The sequence below is a fragment of the Arachis duranensis genome, chromosome 3, assembly GCF_000817695.3.
Source record: "Arachis duranensis cultivar V14167 chromosome 3, aradu.V14167.gnm2.J7QH, whole genome shotgun sequence".
Classification (NCBI taxonomy): Eukaryota; Viridiplantae; Streptophyta; class Magnoliopsida; order Fabales; family Fabaceae; genus Arachis; species Arachis duranensis.
This window is the reverse complement of record NC_029774.3, coordinates 129,102,348-129,124,474: the sequence shown is the minus strand read 5'-3', so window position 1 is coordinate 129,124,474 and position 22,127 is coordinate 129,102,348. Positions and strand designations below refer to the sequence as shown.

Below are 22,127 nucleotides of genomic sequence, written 5' to 3'. Positions count from 1 at the left end.
AGAAAATATCTTGTCTCAAGAAGGAGGATGTAATGTGCCAAGTAGTGGGCTTAACACTAAAGCAGGTAATGGGCCAGGTGGGGTGGATCCAACTCCAGAGGCAAGGGATAGGCCAGTTCAGATCCTAGTAATGAAGATGTGGACTCAGACATTGACAAGCCCTATGAATATGAATCTGAGGCATTTAACTCTCCCATTTCTAGTGAAGAGGATGAGGATAGACCAAGATATCCTGATTTTAGTGAGGAAGCTGAGTATGGTGAGGTTGAGTTCCAGATAGGCCAGCAATTTACTACTATGAAGCAGTTTAAGCAAGCATTGAAAGACTATTTTGTGTTTGAGGGTAAGGAGCTGCAATATTTGAAGAATGAACCTAAGAGACTTAGAGCTAAATGTGCTGAGGAGGATTGTCCTTGACTTGTGCTCTGTTCCTATAACAGCCAGAGTCTTTGCTATCAGATTATGACACTCTATGGAGAGCACAACTGTGGAAGAAATATGAGCAGTAATATGGCAACAAAAGCTTGGGTCACAAGCAAACTGGTTAAGAGGCTGCTAACCCAACCACTTATGACACCAAAAGAGGCATTAGAGCATATGAAGCAGGACTATAATGTCCATGTAAATTACAAGATGATTACTCGAGCTTTAAAGGCTGCTAGAGAGGAGACAGTTGGTAAGGAGCGAGAACAATATGGCAAGCTTCATAACTATATGAATGAAATTCATATAAGCAATCCGGGGTCTACTGGAATGGTTGATGTAATCCCACAATCAGAAGGGCGTCCACTTTTTAATAGGTTATACATATCTCTTGACGCATGTAAGAAGGGATTTAAGGCGGGTTGTTGGCCTCTGATTAGGTTGGACGGTTGTTTCCTAAAAGGCTACTTTGGTGGACACCTACTATCTGCTGTTGCACAGGACGCAAACAACCACTTTTTTGTTATATTCTTTATTGTGGTTGAATCTGAGAACACTGACTCTTGGAGATAGTTCTTGAACATATTGCAAGATGATATCGGGCCAGTCACTAAGCATAGATGGAACTTCATGTCTGATCAACAAAAGGTATTAAGTTTCCTCTTCTCAACTGTTTGATTATGTTAGCTTGGATGGTTTTATCTAAATTTGCAATGTGTGTATCTTTTTAAAGGGACTGGCTAATGCATTGCATGACATTATGCTGTAAGCACACCATAGAAATTGTGTGCTCCACATATGGAAAAATTTCATCAAGTATTTTAAAGACAAGCATACTAAGGGGTTGGTCTAGAAGGCTGCTCGGAGCACAACAATGAAAGACTTCAGAAACTCAATGGAGCTTATCAAAAAGGTGAACAATGCAGCCTATGAGTATTTAAACAAGTTCGAAGCAGCTGCATGGAGCAAGGCATATTTTAGTCACGGCCCTAAGGCAGACAACATTACGAACAACATGTGCAAAGTGTGGAACGCAAAAATTGTCGAGTACAGGGGCAAACCGATTTTAAGTATGTGCGAAGAGCTTAGGAGCTACATTATGCGCAAGATGGCAGGGCATAAACACAGATTAGGCAGGTGCACTAGGAAGTTGGCTCTAGTTCAACAATTAAGATTAGATGAGTATGTTATACCAGAGAACAACAAATGGACTGCAGAATGGGCTGAGGATGATGCCAGAGTGTTGTTTGAAGTGCAAAGACACCAAACTAGGGTTGCTGTCAACTTGCAGAGACAAACTTGTGCCTGCAATGTCTGGCAATTAACAGGTAACAACTAAACTTGTCCTTCAATTTATAATTTATTTTGCACAAATTTTGGATGGAGTTGAATCAAGTGGAATCAACAACGTGGTTGTGACACCCCTAGACCCAGTGGTACCCCTTTTTGCTATTCTAGATTTAGTTTTTTTGTTGGATAGAAAACTGATATGGACTGAAGTCCTACTTGAAAGACACTTCTTTTTTTTTTGTCCAAAACCACTATAACTAGAGATCTTTTTTATTTGTCAAACAACTAATGCACTGTAACAAATTTTTAGCCCTCTATTCCAATTATGAATATGATTTTTGGTGTTTTTCATTAGAGAATTGATGCCAATGCTGGACCTTCAGTGCCAAGTAACCCAAACCCTGTCAACCATGGAGCACAATCCGAAACAAGGCAAACAATGGATGTGAGTAGCAACAAAACACCACAAGGTTCGAAACAACAGAACAATACGGCTGAGACTGGTTTAGGAACTGCACCAACCTTCAAATTTGTCCCCACACCAAGACTGAAAAACCTTCTGTATCCAAGAGAAGATATTGCTTAAGGCCACCAGCGATAAAATGACCAACTCATACATATGGTTACAGCAGCATAGGATTGGTGTCTTTTATTTTATTTTATTTTATTTTTTTGTTATGGATCCACAATGTATTAAAGACTAGACCTGTTGTTTAATGACTTAAAGTATGTAGCACACTACTAGTGACCTTTTGTTTAGGGAGTAAATATTTAGCTCAACAAAACATTTTTTTTGTTTCCAGCTGATACATCAGCAGACTAAGCTATGCCTATGTGTATAGCATTACAAATGAAATTCCTTTGCTTTTGGATATAAATCACACTGTCTAGGATTTCATAGATCCGTAACTATTACACAAAATTAGATTATCATTAAAACAACAAAATCACAATCCATCCAAATAGAACATAGTAACTACATACCCAAAAGCAAACTTTCCATATATTAACATTAACCATACATCCCATACTACAACAACATACAATCTATGTCCTAGAGTACAACGTATTTCACTACTGCTAATACAATCAACATGGCTACCATGACATAGACCCTAAACCCAATACTCCATTTCTTTGAATTTCCTTCAATTGCCAAACCCACATTGTGCTCCAATTGCCCAAACTTGTTCTCTAGCATCAACATTCTTTCATTTACATCAATGTCTTCCTCATATGCAAAATGACAAAAAATCAACTCATCCAGCCACATGAAGTAATTGCAGTGAGGTCGTTCTGTCTGCAATTGCAGTTATCATGAAGACTATTTGTTCAAGCACAAAGGCAAATTGACTACAATAATCAAACATGGAGGAACACTTACACGATAATGACAACAACCGAGGAAGATCCTGTCTGGATTTTTGGCAGTTGCAGATCCTTGCATGATTGCATAACTTCCACACTTGCATTTAGAGTGTTGAAACTTCACCTTCTTCCCTCCACTAGGATTACTCGAACCCATCCTACCCTTCCTCCAACCACGACGGGTCTAAGCGGTTGAGGATAGCTCTGCGTCACTCATGATTGCTACTTGAGTTAGGGTTCGAAGAGGGGGAGAAGGTCAGTAAAATGCGCGTCTCTCCTTTTCTTCAAACGACGACGTTTTGATGACTAGGCAGGGGCCAAATTTTCCTAACAAATTCAGCTGATGTGTACATGTCAAGTTACCTGTTCACCGTTACAGTTTCAAGCGAGGGAACCATGGAAGGATCAATGTGTCTAATGGAGCAAATAGACAGGGACTGATTCGTCAATTTTTAAAGGTTAGGATGCGGCTAGTCAATTTTCAAAAAAGACAAGGATCGAAAAAGATATTTACTCTAAAAAAATAGGTGTTGTAAAAGTAATCAACAAGTTATTAGAAATTACAAAAAATTGAGTGATATTTAATCTTTTGGATTATTGATGACATTACCAAAATAATTAAAAATTAATTTATTTTATCGGTACTTTTTTTTTATGCTCTATTTTATTATATTGAACTTTTTGTTTAAAAAAAAAGAAAATTTAAGACCGCGGTTACTCGAACGAAAGTTTCCAAATCGTCTTCTGCTGAAGATAGAAGTCCACGACCGTTTGATTAACTTTTGAGGTGGAAATTATGTAGGTATAGATGTATTTCACCGGACCACATGTGTTACACTCTCTAAATTCTATCTCAGCATCAGCATCATTAGCGAAAGACAATTTCTAAATCTTCATATTAGTCATCACCTTTTAAGATATCATACTTCAAAGTTCAAAATCCTATATGTGATACAACCGCCACGACAACCATGTACAGGAACTCACGGGTAAACAATGGTAACTCATTAGTGTATAGACAGACGGGGCTGTGGCGAATGCTATTGGCATTGAGATGCAATTATCATGCTTTCATGGTGGAACCAGACGCGGGAGACTGTACCACGCTGTAGAATAAAAAAGACTGCTCGCAAAATACTAACTGACATCAAGACCGCTTGGGAATTGCTTGAATTCCGTGATCATACAAACCAATTTTGCAAAAACTGAATGAATGGGAGGGAAAAAAGGGGAAGAGAGAGGGGGAAAAAGGAAGGGGGGGGGGGGTTAACTAGCAAGTTTCATAATCTTCAATAAAATGAAGTCCTAATAAAATTACAGGCTATCTGCCTTCAACCAGACACCCAAAAAATTACCAGAAGGGGGGCAAAATCAAATTTACAACGTTTCAAGATGTAACAATAGACAAGGCAAAAGTTTCAGTGCCAGTACTCAATGATTGTTGCTCCAACTCCTGGAGTAATGAACAAAACGATTAGAAAGGCAAGTAAAAGGACAAAATAGTATCAGCTTCTGGTGATCAAAAGTTGAGGATAACTCTTAATCCACACAAAACTGCTGTTCACCATCTCTCTCTTGACCTTGACCTGTAAGATGGCAAATATCAGCACTTCTTGGGCCCAGAGCAAAAATGTACAAGGCATATATGTATGAATAATGAAAGTCACAGACAAAATATGCAAAATTCAAACATGAGTGGCAGGACTGAATTCTGAAAATGTGTACTTGTGTCTTGAGAGAGAGAGAGAGAGAGAGAGAGAGAGAGAGAGAGAGAGCAATGCAGCTGTGTATTCTCACCTATTCACGTCTCTGCTGCTCAAAAACCCTCTCCTGTCCTTGCTTCCTCGATACGATCTTTGGTCATCATTAGGACCCGCCCATGTATCACTTGTGCCACGGGATTGAGGTCTGTCTGCAGACTCACCTCTAGAATCCTCAATTGAGATTGAGCTTGATCGAGAATGTGGCCTATCAGAATAAACAACAGACCTTCCTGCCGATGAACCTGGCCTTTCAACAGCTTTCTGCCCAAAACGAACTTTGTCATCCAAATCACGTATAAGATGTTCAAGCTCCCTCTCTTTCTGCAATAATATTTCTTGTGTACTGCTTTGTTCTGCATCAGTCTCATTTGAAGATTCTTTATTCGAATTTATAGTAGACTCTTTCTCAGCTTCCTTCCTCAAACGATCAATTTCTTCTTTTAATAATTTTTCTTCCTCTGTCTCAGGCCTGAAATGTTCCTCAAGAAGTCAAGGATGTTAACATAACATGTATATTTGATAGATCAATAAGTTGCAAATAAAGCACGATCTAATTCATTATACCCAACTTCACAGCAATTTTATGCATGACAAGATGGATAACCAACAGTGAGAACAGTATAGAAGATTCAAAACTAAAATTATTAGTAATTTGTGGAATAATAGAGTTATGGCAAAAAAGGAGTGCGAATGATGACTTAACAATGCACTGAATACTCATATATAGAGGTGATTAAATAACTTAATACAATACTTCTATATTTATTTCAATAATTAGGCAGTGTTACTGCTTCTACAAGGTCAACCCCACTACCAGTAACACTAAATGACCTTAGCATACTCTGACCAAAGAAAAGCCTTAAATCCCAATATTTTCTTTCAAGCTTAACCATACTAGTTATTACACATCTTAAAGCTTGATACAAATATAACCAGCGAAAAATAACAGAACCCACCAAAAAGAAGTCACATGACCTTTGTTTTCCCCACATCATAGTCTTTCACGTAAAGTATAATGATCCAAATTGTTTATAAACAAGACAAAAAGAGTATTAAACATAAGGTTATTTTCAGAACAATAAAAAGTAAAAACACACACATTGCTTCATTAATGGCAATTTGATGTTTTAAAATTGAATTTATTTTTCGGAACCACAAAAAACACAAACATTGTCTCATTAATGCCGATTTGATATATCATGAATCATGTTTATTGTTCAAACTATTAAATTTTAGGTCTCTTTTAATAGCTTAAGCAATGTTTCTCAAGGTCTCCCTCTATCTCAAGTTATTGGATTATCCACTATCTGATTTACACTCTTACGTGGACTTCTATGATTCTTCTCCATGCAAGAGTTAGTGTTCTTTAACCACACGCTGCTACTGAAAGCTGTTGCTGGATTATCCTTGATATTCCAAAATCTCTAATCCCTAATCTCTCATTCGACCAAAAGAAATCCACCTGAAGTGAAACACTACTATCTTCCCAACAATTTTCTGTGTATCCATAATTCCATACCACCAAACATGACAATTTAAATTCCTTAGAGCCTGTCAAAAAGTTTGTCATTATCACTAATAAAGCAAAAGCTGATGAAAAGGCTAGCAACTATTACAAACTTACACTACAATTTTGAATGAAGACATGGAAAAGACAGAAAAACATATTAAAATATGAAAAGGCACAAAAGATGGAGCAACACTGTCCACTGTTCTAGAAAATGAAACCATTACCGCATCACCAGTGCCAGTGTTGAAATGCACACTCAATCAACTATTGCTAACGAAAATCATAGCATGAAGATCACTGGCAAACAAGATATAAAGAAGGGAAATGCAGCACAAACCTGTCAACAGCGCGATGCTCCAAATCAAGATCAACCTTCCGCCAATCAATACCTCGCTCCCTCAGCAAAAGCTCCCTGGGTTTGGCGTCCCCAAAAGGATTCACCTTGGGTTTGGGCTTTGCCACAGCTTCAGCAGGCCCGAGACTTTCAGAGCGGTTGGATTGGGCGCTGGAAGGCCTACTGGAGTGTGCACTCGAAGGCCGACTAGTAGACTTCTTCGCATCCAAATCTGTTTCCAGCTTCTTCCAATCCACTCCTTTCTCTGCCAAAACTTCCTCCCTCGGCCTCGCCGCACCGAAAGGGTTCGGCTTATTACTTTTCACCACCGGTACTTCATTGGCAGAAGCATCGCCTCTCGGTGGTTCCAACACCAACTTTGGCCGCTCCTCGCGCACTGGTCCCCTCGACCAGCGATCCGACTGCTCCCCTCGTGGTGGTCCCCTCGACCAGCGATCTTGCTCCCCGCCAGAATCGCGAAAACCGGAACCAAAAGTTGAAGATCTGGCGGGAACAGGCTTCTTTCCAAATGTCCAATTATCTACCTCGTCAGCTCTAGAGCTACCACCAAATCCACTACCTCCGCCTCCGCCACCAATGCCACCACCGCCTCCGCCGCTGCCAAGAGAACTATATCTATTCTGCCGGCCGGAATCGAAAGACGAGGGCAATTTCTTCCCCGAGGCCCAGTTATCCACCTCGTCAGCCCTGGAAGGTTGGTCGATATCTGAAACCCTAGGACTCGGACCCCTGCGCTCATCTTCCAATCCGCCGAACGATCTCCTCCCTCCGCCCCAGGAACCCTCGCCGTTCCCTTCGCGGTCCCTGGAGCGACCCATCGAAGACCCACCGGAGCGACCGTAGGATGAGAACCCGCCGCCGAGCCGGTTGTACTGCATTTCGTCTGCGGACCGCTCCTTCGGCCCCGTCGGGAGACTGAGCATCTCGTCCTGCGTCAAGCGTTTGGACTCCAACGCACCACCGCCACCGGAAGTATAGGTTGCGAACTCCGATAGCGTCATCTTCTTCTTCTTAGGCTTCGCGTTAACGGCCTCCTTGAGGCTTGGGAAGCCCTGCGGGTTGGCGGCGGCAGCGGCGGCGGCCTCCCGCTCCTCCGCTTCGGCCCGTTCAGCTTCCGCCGCCCAGTTTCCGATATTGCCCCAAGGTTTGGACATGTTGGGTGAATATCTCTCGCGATCTGATAAAAGAAAAATTAAAGAAAGGATAAGAGTGTGTGTTATTTGTCTTAATTAAAGTTTCTTGGGTTAAGATGTGAAACGGGGCTCCGTTAGTTGGAGCCGGTGCTCCGAGAACATGCGGAGAAGATGGGAGATGAGAGAACGAACCAAAAAGATGATTCGATGAAACGAAAACAAATGAGAAAATGGAGGGTGCGCAAGTTGAGTTCTATGTGCCTCAAATGAAGTGACGTCACGCGCGGATCAGGTAATGGAATCACAAACGCAGTTCCTTCTATTTTGGAAAAAGAAAAACACCATTTTACGGGCCTTAAACAGTTAAACGTTAATTAAAGATCCTCCTACCGACCTTATGAAAAACGTTATTATTGATATTGATCTACTGGTAATTTTCTCCCACAGTTTTATGTTTGCTTCTTTTTGTTTCTTGATATTTTGTGATAGTGTGCGTTTAACGCTCTGGCGCCTTTAGCAACCGTGCTAATTAAAATGCTAACTACTTTTGGTGAGCATAAAAGGCTAAGTAGCGTAAATGAATGGGTGAAATGGAAGTGAATACTAGCATTAGATTTTGATTATTGGAGTGGATTGCATGATAGATGTTGCCCTTTTTATTAATTCATGATGATGACCTTAGGCTTTTAATATTATTAAGTCATAGTTTTTTATATCATAGTGCTTGGTCTTCATTAGTAAAATTAACACCCTAAATTAGCACAGGGATATTTAGAGCTAACAAATTCTCTAATATACCGTCAATCGTCAAATAAATTATTTTGTTTAATGGATTAATAAATAGCTTTCTTCCATTGGTTTTCTTGTTTGACCGATGGACGACAATTTGCAGCAACATGAAATACTATATGAATATATAAAATTTTATGCGTCCTTCAAAAATTAGTTATTAAATTAATTATTATATATTTATATATAAATATATATTATTTAATTTATTTTTAATATGTATTTTATATTTTAATATATATTTTATACAAATAGTTAATTTATTAGTTGATTTTTTTTGTACATATAATTTAATTGATGAATATATAGATAAATAATATATTTCACAGAGAAATAATTTCAAAGTAAGTCTATTTTGGGAAATGCTAATTTGATTATAAAAAAAAGGCCAACCACCAACACTTATAATAAGAGAAAAAAAGGGGGGTGTAAACATTGTTACAGTAACAATATGAGAAAAGAATGGTGAGACAATTCAAACCTTTTTCCATATAATTATTAATTATTGGCTCCCTTCTAATGTCAAATTACTGACAATTTTTACTTTAAAAACACCCTCCTTCTCCCAAAATAATGTAAGTTTGGTCTTGAAGTGGATGAATTTAAAGTTAACAATCATGATATATGCATATCAATACATGTTAAAGTATAAGAAATAACATATTAACAATGAGTTAAATAATATTTATATTTATATATAAATAAATAATAATTAATTTAGTGATTAATTTTTTTTACATATAACATTTTTATAAGTCTAAACTATCTGGTTCATTGCCTCTGTTATGTCGAAAAAACTTTGCTCCGTTATTATTGGTCACCAAACTTGCGGTCTCTTTAATTAGCAAATGATTAGTACTCACCATCAAACCTATGATTTTCCAGTTTGCTAATAGTACTCAATTATAGTTTATTACCTGTCACAATATTTACCTGCTGAGGATTGGTTGCAAAGCCTCTCAACTAATTCCAACGTAATGCCTCAACAACAAGATCATAACATTCACCAGGAGAATCTCAAGTACTCCACAAAAAAGTTACAGTAATGTAAATTCTTCTTGTAGAAAAAAAAAAAAGGACAATACTTTAATGTGAGAAAGGTTATACTAGCACTGGGCTTTGGATATGCTTTAAAAATAAATTTCTTGCTTAATAACTTATTAGGCATTGATTATACTGGACATTATTATTTGTTTGAAAACTTCACATACCTCCCCCACCACCCCCGTTCCTTCCCCTTTTCTCTCCTCGTCTTAGCGTATGTGATGATTCAACCCAAATTGGTTGAAAACTTGAAATCCAGCTTGCAAGAAATCAATAGCATATTCGTTGGGAATATTCTTGGGGTGGAATCAGGTCGAGTTTTATGAAAAGAAAGCAAGGTGACAAACCGACCAATACGTCAGATTGCTTTTGTAATTTTGTTAGATTCTGCAATTGTTCTTACCCAAAAACAGGGCATCAAGGCGAATGAGAGGTAATAGAGAGCGAAGTAGTCGCCACTCAGCAAATCTACTGAAACTTCCTTTAGTTACTTGAACCATAACCTTCTGAATCTGATCTGGTTGTATTCAAGTTACTTGATTTGGCAAAAAGATTATCATCAGTGAGGCAGGTGATACAAAGGAGAGAGTGGTCATAAAAATTTCATGGCAATGGATAGTTGGCGACCCTTCAAACTTTCAAATATCTCCCTTCTTTCCTCAGGCTGGGCTCTCTTGGTGAAAATATACATCCAATCACTTTGCCTTCAACCATTTGGTGACATACAGCATTGAAAATAATACGGAGCATAAAAAAAAAGTCACCCACATTAATAGTGAGTGGCAATTTGTGAAAAAGTTTGATTGATGTCAACCAAACATTACTCCATTACATCACACGCTAACTTAATTATATATTTTACGAAGATCCGTAAGACCGTACTACATTCTTCCTTTTATTTTCAATCATATTGGCAAATACATTTGCCACGTAAAACAAAATACATGGAGGGTCATATCAAGAAAAGAGAATGATATAAACTATCAAATTTTATAAACATACTATTGTCTAGAGATCTTAAAAAACAATCAATTCTTACAGTGATTGTTCAATGATGATATGCAAATGAACAAAAATACATACAAAAGACTGAAAGAGTATATAATAGACAAAAGTACACACTCAAATGATTATAAATAGTACGACATACCCTAAATATTATTTCCACAAGTCAAAACTGCCCTTCGAGTGGTGTTCGAGTGGTGTATTAGACTTTGTAATCCCTCGAATCACTATGCTGACAGCTCAAAAATATTATATTTCCAGTTGCTGTATTGGACTATTTTCTAATCTTTTAAATAGGGCTGGCAATGGGTAGGATAGGGTAGGGTTTGAACTCTATCCTAACTCTACCCGCTGGTTTACCTACCTGCGGGTTGAGAATCTTTCAACCCTAACCCTACTCGCACCCTAAAATTCTAAACCCTACCCTACTCTATCCGCTAATCCGCATAAATTTTAATTTTTTTTCAAAGCAAATATAAAATTCAATCTTTCCAAATTTCATACATATTAATAAAATAAAAAATAAAAACTAATGCTTTAAATTATTAAATTAACTAACTAGTTTAGTAGATTCTCACTTATTGCAAATCATTACATGAGAGAGGTAGGTTTAACTCTCACCTCCTTCACTATATACTTAATTTTTATAAAATATTTGTTATATATGGGGTTGCGAGTAGGATAGGGTAGGATACACCCTAAACCCGTATCCTACCATACCCGCAAACATACCCGGACCGAGCTCTACGCTACCTGCAATGGGTTGGTTGGCCTACCCTATCCGAGGGTTGGACCGGATTGGGTACCCGCGGGTAAAGTATATATTGCCAGCCCTACTTTTAAGATGTACTTTTGTCTTTTCTACGCTCTTTTCGTGTGTATTTTTATCTATTCACTCTTAAGACATATTTTTCTTAGGGAAATCACATCAATATAGTTCAGGAGAATACTAAAATGTAGAAGGCATCAGCACGAATCGCAAAATTTCAAGTTTCCAGGGCGCAATGGTAAAAAGCACAGTTAATCATTTTGAGTAAAGAACATTAATAAAGCACAACAAAATTGTTGGGATCACAGCAAAAATATTTGATCGAAGAGTATAAAATCTGTTGCAAGCCAATACACAAAAAATGGTACTACGATAACACAATTAATAGCATTGAAGATTAAAGACCTTTTTGTGAGCTAAATTCAGGTAAAACGAGAATTCTTTAATCAAAGAGTGACATTCCAAAATCTTCATCTTCCTCTTCCTCGACCTTCTCTTCTTTCTTCTCGGCAGCAGGGGCGGCAGCGCTCTCTGCGGCAGCACCACCAGCAGGAGCAGCAGCAGCAGCACCACCTCCAACGAAGACTGCACCACCCACAACCACCTGAAGAGAAACAACACAGGTACCAAGAATTTCACAAAAGCATCACACTCTATTAGTCAACACAACTCTCAAAAGAGAATGAAAACCACACTATATAACCAAAGAATTAAAGATCAAGCATACTAGAGTGTAATATATGTAAATATATGAGTAGGATCTAACAAATGACATGCACATTAATCATCAAGTATAATGTTAACCTAAACTAAATTAGCAACATCACATAAAGTCACTGCATTATAATTCTAAGATTGAAAGGAACACAAATATAAACCCTAGCTTTTCGCTTCGGATGAAGGTGTATACCTGGAAGACAGCAGAGGAGGGAGAAACGAAAGAGAAAGAGGACTGAACGGCGCCGGAGGAATCAGCGGCGCGAGCGGCATTGACGAGCTTGCGTTGGAGGTCGTAGGTGGAGGAGGCGGAGTCCTCGATGTCGCCGGAGTGCTGCTTCGCAGTCCACTCGGCGCCGGATTTGCGGAGAACGAATGTGAATACTCCCATCGCTGATGGCGGATGGCTTCTCTGTGTGTTCGAAATAATCAAAACCCTAATTGGAGATGTTCCCAGTGAACGGCACTCTCACTTGATTACATGGTTTATTTATCAGATTTTGGAACCCTCATTCCGGTTTTACCTGAAAAGACCATTTCGTCCCTCAAGAGCTTCTTCTTCCATTTCTAACCCTAAATTTGTTCCTCAAATCCGATTGATAAATTAACCAATCAAGTCAGACCCAATAATTAGCTCCTTTTTTTTTTTGTATTTGACCAATAATTAGCTTTAAAGAATAAAGGTAAAAAACGCAGATTATTTTGTGCCCAATTCAGCATTTTTTTCCTTTTTTTTTTTGGGTGATTGGCCGAGTGTGCTTTGTTGTGTAGAGCACACAAGAAATTTTTGCACATACACAAAAGAGCTTGGCACGAGTCAAAAACTAAAATTACAAGTTTAGCAACAAATCCGTAAATTTAAAACCTAAATCCGTCAGGTTTCTGTAACAAATAAAACAGTGTTTCCGTTTCATTTATATTTGGGCTTATTGCACACAATGGGATGAGTTTGTAAGGGGAACAAAAACAAAATTAATGTCTTTAGATTTCAGTTTCACTATTTCAGCTCCTTGCTAGAATACACAACCAAAATAACATGATTTTATTTTATTTCATTTTTTTGCCTTCTATTCTAATTAAAGGTGCTTAGTATTTTCATTTTAAGAAACACTATAAGAAATTTTTTATTTTTTTTTATTTCTTACATTATCTTTCAATCCTAATAAGTCAATGATTAGTTCATCATAAGACATTTAAAAATTTACTACTTATCAAAGAGTTATTATATACATAAGGCATAATTTAATGGAACGGTCTAAAATAAGCCCAAACATTCCGAGCTTATCTGATGCACCATAAAATTTAAAACATTGAATTAGATTGATAAACGATCTAATAGTTTATATTTAATTTATTTATAATTTGTTAAGAATTACAGTAAAAGATACAGATCTTTTAATATTTTAAAATTGTCTCGTAGAATTTGAGAACTAAGCCCTCATTTTAACTGCTTGCTGTTTCTTTTCGTGATGACCCTCCGCTTCTTTCTCTATCTTTGAGGCTTTCCTCTCAAAAATGTTGTCGTCACTGATGACGACATCACCGCTATTGCTCCTTTTTATAATCATCATCCTGTTCCTCATTAGTTCCTGCAAGTGTCCGCTGTTGAATGTTCATCCTCCTCCGCAGCTAAGCCTTTTGCCAATGGAATTCATGTTGCAGTGGCAAGTGGAGTTTCAGCACCTTTGCCATCATCAGGGAGAGGAGGCGGTGATGGTGAAGGAGGAGTGGCAGCTGCGGTGGCAAAGAGGAAGAGAAGGGTGATGGAGAAACTAGTGGACAAGACCACTCTTCAGAAGCAGAGATGCATAATCAAGAATCGTGAATCTAGCTTGCTGCTAGATTCAGGGAATACAAACAAGTACTTATCCCTTTTTTCAAAATTTTTTTTAATAAAGTTTTATTTTTTATATATTTTTATTTGATGTTTGAAAAATAAAAATTCTTATGAAGTAAGTGAGGTTCATTCTTCTTGAAAATCTCACTATTGAAGGGCATTAATAGTTAAGTTGGAAGAAATAGAAACATATATACTTAGCCTGTATTAAATTGGCTGACTGCAGGATAAAAAATAAAATAAAATAAAAGTTGAGATTTTTCTTTTCAACATGCAGTCATCCAACTTAATCAATAAGTAAGACAAAGGCTAAACATAAAATAAAAGAGAAGAAAAATCTCAATTTAAATTTAATTTATATTTTTTTTAACTCAACTTTTAAAACCCCCAATAGTGAGATTCTCGGAAATATTAAACCTCATTTAACATAAGAATTTCCATTTTACAAATATCAAATAAAAATATATAAAACATAAAAAAATTTTAAAAATTTTTGAAAAAGGGGTAAGTATTATTTGTTTTCCTTGAATCTAGTAGCATACTCACGATTCTTGATCATGTTTTGAAGAGTGGCCTTGTCCACTGATTCCTCCATGCTTCTCTTCTCCTTTGCTACCGCAGCTGCCCCTCTTCTTCTACCACCCTGCCTCTTCCTGGTAATGATAAGGGTGCTGGGACTCCATTGCCACCGCAGCATGAATTCCATTGACGGAGGCGTCTTGTTATCGCTGTCGTGCGCTGTTTTGGTCCTGCATCCCTCTGTTCTAACCTGTCTCATGCTGCTGCTACTGCGGTTGTTGTGCCCCTGATTTCCGAAAAACCCCTCGGAGCTTCCAAACTCGTCGGCAGCACCGCGCTTATCCTTGTTTTGGTCCGATCTTCCATTCTGTTTCCATCTTAACTCTGTATCCAATAATCATTTTCTGTCTTTCCATTTGTTTTACTTCATTGTGAGAGGCGTTCAGTTGGATGTGAGAATGTTTGGATCTGTTGGAGGAGTGTTTTTTATTGGTTGATGATGTTTGAATCTAAGATTGTCTGAGAGTGTTTTGCTTCATCTCTTTTTTATAGTGTGTACAAAAATAGTAGATCTGTGGAAAGAATGAAAAAAAGCGTGTTTCTGTGAGAGGGTAATATTGCGCAATATTTAAAAAAAGGACAACTTTCAAATCAAATTGAATCTTCTGGACTAATTCAAACGTAGAAAACTTTTAGTTAAACCATAGGGATCAAAATCTTGGTTAACCTTTTAAAAAACCACCCCTATCCGTTTTATTGTGATCCCTTTATGCAATGTAAGATTAAAAATAAGGGAAGACTAGGCCACTAGGGTATCAAAAGAAAATTGTAGTGGAACATCTCATGTATAAAAATGACTTTGTTGGTTCCTATTATGGCAGTATTTTAAAGGTTTAATTACTCTATTAGTCCTTATAGTTTTGTAAAATTTTCAATTAGGTCTCTATACTTTTTTTTTTAATTGAGTTCTTGTACTAATTTTTTTTTAATTGGGTCCCTACACTTTTTTTCCTTTTATTTAGGTCCTTATACTAATTATTTTTTTTAGTTGGATTTCTATAAAATTAAGTCAATTACTACTAAGAGGGACTTAATTAAAAAAAAATTAGTATAGAGACCCAATTAAAAAGAAATATAAAAACCTAATTAAAAATTTCATAAAATTATATAGACCAACAGAGTAATTAAACCTATTTTAAATAAGAGGCATCTAACATTATAAAGTCTCGCAGAAAGGGGAAAAAAAAGTAACTCATTTTTCACCGAATAATACAACTATCATACATATTACCTACAATTTTTGTCTTACAAGATACCATCCAATATAGTAACTCATTGCACTGCATTATTATCATTCATATGATATAAATAGAACAAAAAATAATGCTTAGCATAGATATTTCTCAATAATTGGGGGGTGGAGGTTGGTTTAAAGGACAAATCCAAAAATTTTAACATGAGACCAAAATTTAGATGAATTTTTTAATTATTCTTTTTTATTATAATTTTCATTACATAAAAATAATTTAGATATAATATATATTTAAAAAAAATCTAAGATATACAATATAATTACTAAAATATAACGATCTAAGTCATTACTAATATTTTATATAATAATATAATATTAAATATTATTTAAAAAAATAAATTTTTTTATAGAAAGACTAATTTGAAAAGTATAAAAGTGTTGAGTTTATGATATTATATTGATTAAATAATTTTATTGGTAAATGAAACAATTGAGATCTAAACTCATTGCGTGGTTCTTTGAAATTCTAGGGGGTGGAGGGTAGGACTCTTTTTCCAAACTAGTGGCAATTGAGAACAAATAAGGCACATCCGTGAAGTCCCACTTCAGCTGATAAAGTTCCCTGAGTTGTTATGACTTGCTTTCCACTCCAAACTTCCTTGCCATGGCAGGAAGTGATGCTTGTTCTATCAGCAAAAGCATTACCCAGAGACGATGTCTTTGTACTTATCACTGTCTTTTGTTCACTTAAATTGAAGAAAGCAACATACACTTCACCTAAACACGTATATAAAGTAAGGAATTAAGACTCTATTAAATGCTTGAATGATATATTGATTATTGACATTCATCTAAAGTGTTGGTTGGCAATTCACCTCTTCTTCCTTTTGCAATCCAAGAGCGAATCCCACCAGGACTAATACCATCTGCATGAATGACCAATTAGAAAGTGGTATCCAATTGAGAAATGTTTATAATTTTACAGTTTTACCTTTGGCAGATTCTGCTATTGCACACAGACCGGAGTAACTGTTTACCATGGTCCCATTTGGATTCAGCTTCCACATCTGTTGGAACACTGGATAGATCAGCTTTCAATAGAATCTATACATATATCAATCAACAAAATACAAATTGGGCCAACGCAGGCTTCTATACTTATTTCTAGAGATTAAGGGCCACATGCAAATCTTGTATGTGAAATATGGAGTGAAGCATACCTGATTTGCATCCCATCTGCAAGGAGAAAATGTACCACTCTTGAACTCCTTAGAAGTAAGCTTTTGTCTTGGGGAAGCATCCAAGCAGAATTTCATTTCGTTGGTTGCAACTAAATGATGTTTACCCCGATAGTCCTCTTGATGCGTACTCTCGCCATCTCTGTATCGGTAATGTAACAAGCTATATTGTCAATGACGAAAAACAAATAATAGAATAAGTAGTATATGGAACAGAGAAGGATAAAGTATGATTACAATTTGAACTGAAATTCTCTCTTGTGTACACAGAAAGGAGGAAGCTGGTTTTCTAAACTTCTTTTCCAACAGATTCTTTCAAGATCTTCGTTGAGACTTTCAACAGACCAACCCATTGCCTTTGGTTCACTGCAGCCAGTGAGACGTAATGCATGTGTATATGATGGCTTCCCTCCTCTCTTAGATCTTCTTTTCTTCACTCTAAGATGATGGTCTTTATGATTCAAGTTCTCAGAACTTGTGACATCAGGAAACTGTTATTGGAATAAAAGGGATATGAATCATTATAAGCTCTTATTATGCCAAACATGCCTATTAATGCAAGATAGAACTAAGATGGCTCACATGCCTCCCTGTTACTTGAGCTGAAAGAATTAATTTCCAGCAGGATAGGATTCGTGATAAGACTATATGTGACAATATCAATTTTCCGCAGATCTCCACCATACATGAGGGGCGACTTGGCCATGGACCACAATGTCATCTGTGAGAGAAGAATACATTCATTATAATCTATGAATACACATTAAATAGGTCTATGAATTTATATGAAGGAATTCAGTTGTCCATTTTAGTTTTAAATAAACCTGTGTCCTCTTCTCTTCTAGACTGAGTTTACTAAACCTGTGTGGACCTTGATTGGAACCTACAAGAAAATAGAGGGGGAAGTAAATTTTTAATTCACATTCCCATAAGCCTTAAATACAGAAATATCTTGGCAATTCATTCACAGTATGAGGGTCATCATATTCATTCTGGACAGAGAAAGTAGCAGCCTAGTACTGTTACCTGGATCAGTTAGCCATCCAAATGGTAGCATGTCCAAATCAGGCCATGAATTCCCATTTAAACCTTTTGCTCCTATCATACTAGCTGCAGATAAATCCCTGATTCAAAATTAAGTGAACTCGAGTTACATAATACGGTGATGGCTAACAGAACCCAGCAAGAGAAGCTGCATAATTGCAAAACATTCTGAATACCAAAACAAATATATATTGAACAGAAATAAATGCTAAAAACTTAATCACCTTGATATATCAAAATGAGATTTGACATCACCCCAGTTATCCCAGTCATCTCCTGTTATACGATACATGTTTACTAGCCCACTGACATCCTTGGCCAATGCTGGTGTCACACTAGTTCCAGGAGATAGAGAATATACAATGGGACGGTTAAGCTCCCGGAGAACCTGGCATGACGGGTCATATGTAAGTTTGCCAACAAATCTTTGTCAAAATATTCGAAATCTCAGAGTTGATATGAGAGTGGGAGGAAGAAAGCACAGAAATTGGGGAGAGGAAACTTCTTGTACCCCTGATACATAGGTTATTTCATTTAAATCCAAGTCAGCACCAAACACACAATCATGTTTCACTGCAAGGAAATCAGAAAATCTATCAAAATTGCAGCCAGAGAATAGGTAAAAATGCTCAGAAGCTAAAATAAATAATGCAACATATATCATTGAAGAGTTCACAGAGAACTAATATTTGTCTTTTTTTCACTATTATTTTAAGTATGAGCAAGAATTAATATGTGAATAAATAATCATTCAATTCGTGACGGCTACACTTATTTGTAAAAGTATAGAAGGAATTGAGAAGAAACAATGCTGTCAACTAAGTTTGGAGTGTTGCCCAAGGAAGTATATGTGTGGATTTCATCTCAACTTGCACTACTAATTGGTAATTAGTAGAATATAATTACTGCCTCTACATTCCTAAGTTCTATGGGGGGAAAAAAGTACTATTGCTTCTCTTATGCAAACTAAGGTGAAGATAGTGTTGCAAATTATAAATTATTTAAAATAATATTGATCGATGTCTATGAATGCATGTTGTGGTAATTAGATCTCAGTAAGCAGGATATGAAAAGTAGTCTAAGTACCAAAATCAACACCCCATGCAGCATACTGCTCATAAAGGGATCTCAAAAAGGCTCTCCCAGCCCCCAACTGTGTATTCACACTCATGAAACCATGAGGCATCCATGCACAAGCCCTTCCCGGCAATGCTATGTCTTTTGCATGCCATACTCGACCAGACTCTTGATAAGCACCCCCCTAAGCAGTTGCAAGAGGAAAAAAACAGCAAGAAAATTTAGACTATGATGTAAAGTAGCCCCATATTCTGCTTGTAATGTAGTATTTTTTATAGCAAAATAAAGATATCTTCAAGTTTTCGCAGAAATACAAAGCAATACCTTTGTTGTGTCTAGGATAGGGGTGTTTGCATTGACTGCTTGTGTGCTTATCCCTCTCATAACATGAATTCCGAACATCAAACCCATGTTGTGTACTTTATTGGCTACTTCACTGAATCCCTTCCCACCTGTGGACGAAGGCCACCTTCCGGGGTCAGGGATCATCCTCCCCCACTCATCAATCACATCAAATCCAAGAGAATCCGAATAAGCACCTTGGACATTCTTCCTATACCAGAGGTAATCCACAACAACATACTACAAGGATTGCAATAAAGAAGTAAGTCTATATCCAATGAAAGTACTAGTAACATGGCTAACAACTAACATGTTCAAATTATGCATAAGATCAGTTAAATAGGTCCTTGCAGTATCCATACCTTGTATCCATGAGCTTTGAGGCTCCGAGAAACTATTCCAGCATTCTGTAAGAATTCTTCTTCAGAAACTGTCCAGCCAAAGGAATCATATGAATTCCAACCTCTTGGTGGGAAGCTAGCTTGCTGTAGGTAACTTTCAGACACATTTCGAGATGACACACTGAAATCACACATTCAGAAACATTATGTTGCACCTTGGATATGATTGAACAACATAAGCTTCAATCTGATATAGTTACCATTCTTTTCAGATTAATAAATTCTACATCCAAACTAACATTAAGTGAATTCAGTTGGTATAAGTTGAATGAACAATGAAGTGTCATTGCTATACTCTAACTTGATCTGAACTCTGGGCACAGATCCAGAAACCAATGTGAACCAGCCCCAGTGCAGGAAATGGCAATGTTCAGAAAGAGCAAAAAACACTTGGAAAAAAAAAGAAAAAGAAAATGGAACTCAGGCTTATGTTTCCAATGTCCAAAATGTAGCATCAAGAACCACACAAGTAAAACTCAGAATCAACTAAAGAATAGCAAGAGAAAAAGAAGACAAAGAAGATTCCATGGTTATATACCTCTGAGCACAGAGAGCAAGGAGGAGCGGGCAGAGAGAGACGAGTGACACTAAGAAACAGTTCATGATTGCTGGTACTGCTGTTCCACCAAACAAGAGTTCCCACACGGTTAAATACTAATAAAATCTCCAACTTTATTGTACACTAGTGAATAATGAAATAGGAATATCAGGTAAAATATAATAATGAGGCCTAGTTGAGTTGTCAACCACACAAACACACAACACAAAAGAACAACAGCACAAGATAATGAGAGAATTGGAGAATTCAAATATCAATTACCAACATATTAAGATAAGTGCAAATCAAATTCATCAATGCTAATAAGAGTAAAAAGATTATAGAAGATTATAAAAATGACTAATTTTTTTTCTGATATAGAAAGAATGGGTATATAATGCATAATTATTAGAAGGATTGATATTTCTCTTGAATATGGAGTTAATTTTTTATTATTATTATTAAATAAATCAAGCGGTCAGATTTTTATTAAGGAAAGAAGAGAAAAATGAATTATGAGAGTCCAATTTGGATGAGGATTAGATTTGTGGCATTATAAAAACTTTAAAAGTTCAAGAACACAAATTTGACTCTCAGATTTATGTTTTAAATAGCAAATCTACTAGTTCAATTTATGTCTTTGATAAACATCTTATGCTCCAACAAGGCAACAACATTGCAAAACACCATTATCTCTTCAATATCAAAATTAAAAAGTGTATAAAAATTATACCAAATTTAACATTAAATTACAAAAAAAAAATAATTATTATTTGAGGCTAGAGTTTATCATAATCATATCATTATATGTTGGTATGTTTATTAAGTAGTAAAATAAGTTGCTAATTTACCAGACTAAAATCTTGTAGAGATATTAATTAGAGTTGATTAGAAAGTAATTAGGAAAATTAACATATTCAAAGCATAATATGCAATAGTATCAAGTGAAGTTTATGAGAAATATGAACTTAGATAATCATTTTCTTTCTAATATATGGTTATGTTATCGTTATTAAAATTGTTGTTGAAGTGTTTGTGTGAGTAAGGAATTGTTGGACCAATCCATAGTTGGGTTAATAATTCCTTACAGATAAGGGTGACGCTTATCTTGTATTTTACCTGAATACAGTTGTGGGGTTGTTCCTAGTGGCAGTGGTGTTGCACATTGTTGTTCCTTTGTCGTTACGCTCGCTCCTTGAAATTCACCGATTACCACCACTTCACCGCACGACACTTGTTTGCGTTACGAAGTTGTAAAATACAAGAGTAAACGTACACGTTCCGCTGCCACTTTGACTTCTCCGATTAACTCACCCCATTAATCATTCGTATAGGAACAAACGAATCTTCAGAATTTGGATAAACTGCATGTAGAGGGAAACAACCAATGCGCACGTGTGTCAGTTAGCATCCACCACTTTGGTTCATTTCATACATCACTAACTAGTTATGGGCATTTTGGACTTGGACCGAAAGAAATTCACTTTTTGTTCTTGATCTGTGGTGGCTTAGAGAGAAGAGGGGAAAGAGCGATAGATGAGAAAAAATGTTACTATAGATAGTTGTTGAGGACTGCCGGTTTCTGAGAGGGATTCTTCTTGAAGAGACTGCATACGATGGACTCTTTCTTACCATACAAATGTACATTATTTTTATGTATACTTTTCCTTATTTAAAAGTTTAAATTCTTCGCTGTTTTTTTTTTTTTAACAC

The 22,127-nt window shown here is 36.6% G+C and overlaps 4 protein-coding genes across 6 annotated transcripts; all 4 read right to left on the bottom strand.

Annotated features, from left to right (window-relative positions):
* Positions 1-2,767: 2,767 nt before the first annotated feature.
* On the bottom strand, positions 2,768-3,238 carry LOC107481552 (uncharacterized). The gene is made up of 2 exons (XM_016101829.3): positions 3,098-3,238; positions 2,768-3,013 (listed from the first exon to the last, which is right to left on the bottom strand). The coding sequence occupies exons 1-2, from the start codon at positions 3,236-3,238 to the stop codon at positions 2,768-2,770; spliced, it is 387 nt and encodes a 128-aa protein (XP_015957315.1).
* A 1,114-nt stretch (positions 3,239-4,352) lies between these two features.
* Positions 4,353-8,160, bottom strand: LOC107481831 (eukaryotic translation initiation factor 4B2). 2 transcript variants are annotated; one of them, XM_021139337.2, is made up of 4 exons: positions 8,035-8,160; positions 6,692-7,886; positions 4,879-5,313; positions 4,353-4,667 (listed from the first exon to the last, which is right to left on the bottom strand). In XM_021139337.2, the coding sequence occupies exons 2-4, from the start codon at positions 7,861-7,863 to the stop codon at positions 4,643-4,645; spliced, it is 1,632 nt and encodes a 543-aa protein (XP_020994996.1). In that variant the 5' UTR covers positions 7,864-7,886; positions 8,035-8,160; the 3' UTR covers positions 4,353-4,642. The 2 variants fall into 2 exon arrangements, with proteins under 2 accessions (XP_020994996.1, XP_052115137.1); XM_052259177.1 differs by having other exon boundaries at positions 6,692-8,140.
* A 3,582-nt stretch (positions 8,161-11,742) lies between these two features.
* On the bottom strand, positions 11,743-12,703 carry LOC107481833 (60S acidic ribosomal protein P3). Its single transcript, XM_016102156.3, has 2 exons — positions 12,360-12,703; positions 11,743-12,053 (listed from the first exon to the last, which is right to left on the bottom strand). Exons 1-2 carry the CDS (start codon positions 12,555-12,557, stop codon positions 11,892-11,894), a joined length of 360 nt encoding a protein of 119 aa, XP_015957642.1. The 5' UTR covers positions 12,558-12,703; the 3' UTR covers positions 11,743-11,891.
* A 3,490-nt stretch (positions 12,704-16,193) lies between these two features.
* LOC107481834 (uncharacterized) lies at positions 16,194-21,953 on the bottom strand. 2 transcript variants are annotated; one of them, XM_016102157.3, is made up of 15 exons: positions 21,534-21,953; positions 20,415-20,493; positions 19,838-19,997; positions 19,458-19,715; positions 19,143-19,317; positions 18,568-18,629; positions 18,281-18,444; positions 18,039-18,136; positions 17,837-17,895; positions 17,599-17,733; positions 17,250-17,503; positions 16,995-17,154; positions 16,766-16,841; positions 16,650-16,700; positions 16,194-16,551 (listed from the first exon to the last, which is right to left on the bottom strand). In XM_016102157.3, the coding sequence occupies exons 2-15, from the start codon at positions 20,477-20,479 to the stop codon at positions 16,334-16,336; spliced, it is 1,935 nt and encodes a 644-aa protein (XP_015957643.1). In that variant the 5' UTR covers positions 20,480-20,493; positions 21,534-21,953; the 3' UTR covers positions 16,194-16,333. The 2 variants fall into 2 exon arrangements, with proteins under 2 accessions (XP_015957643.1, XP_052115136.1); XM_052259176.1 differs by having other exon boundaries at positions 20,415-20,490.
* Positions 21,954-22,127: the final 174 nt, after the last annotated feature.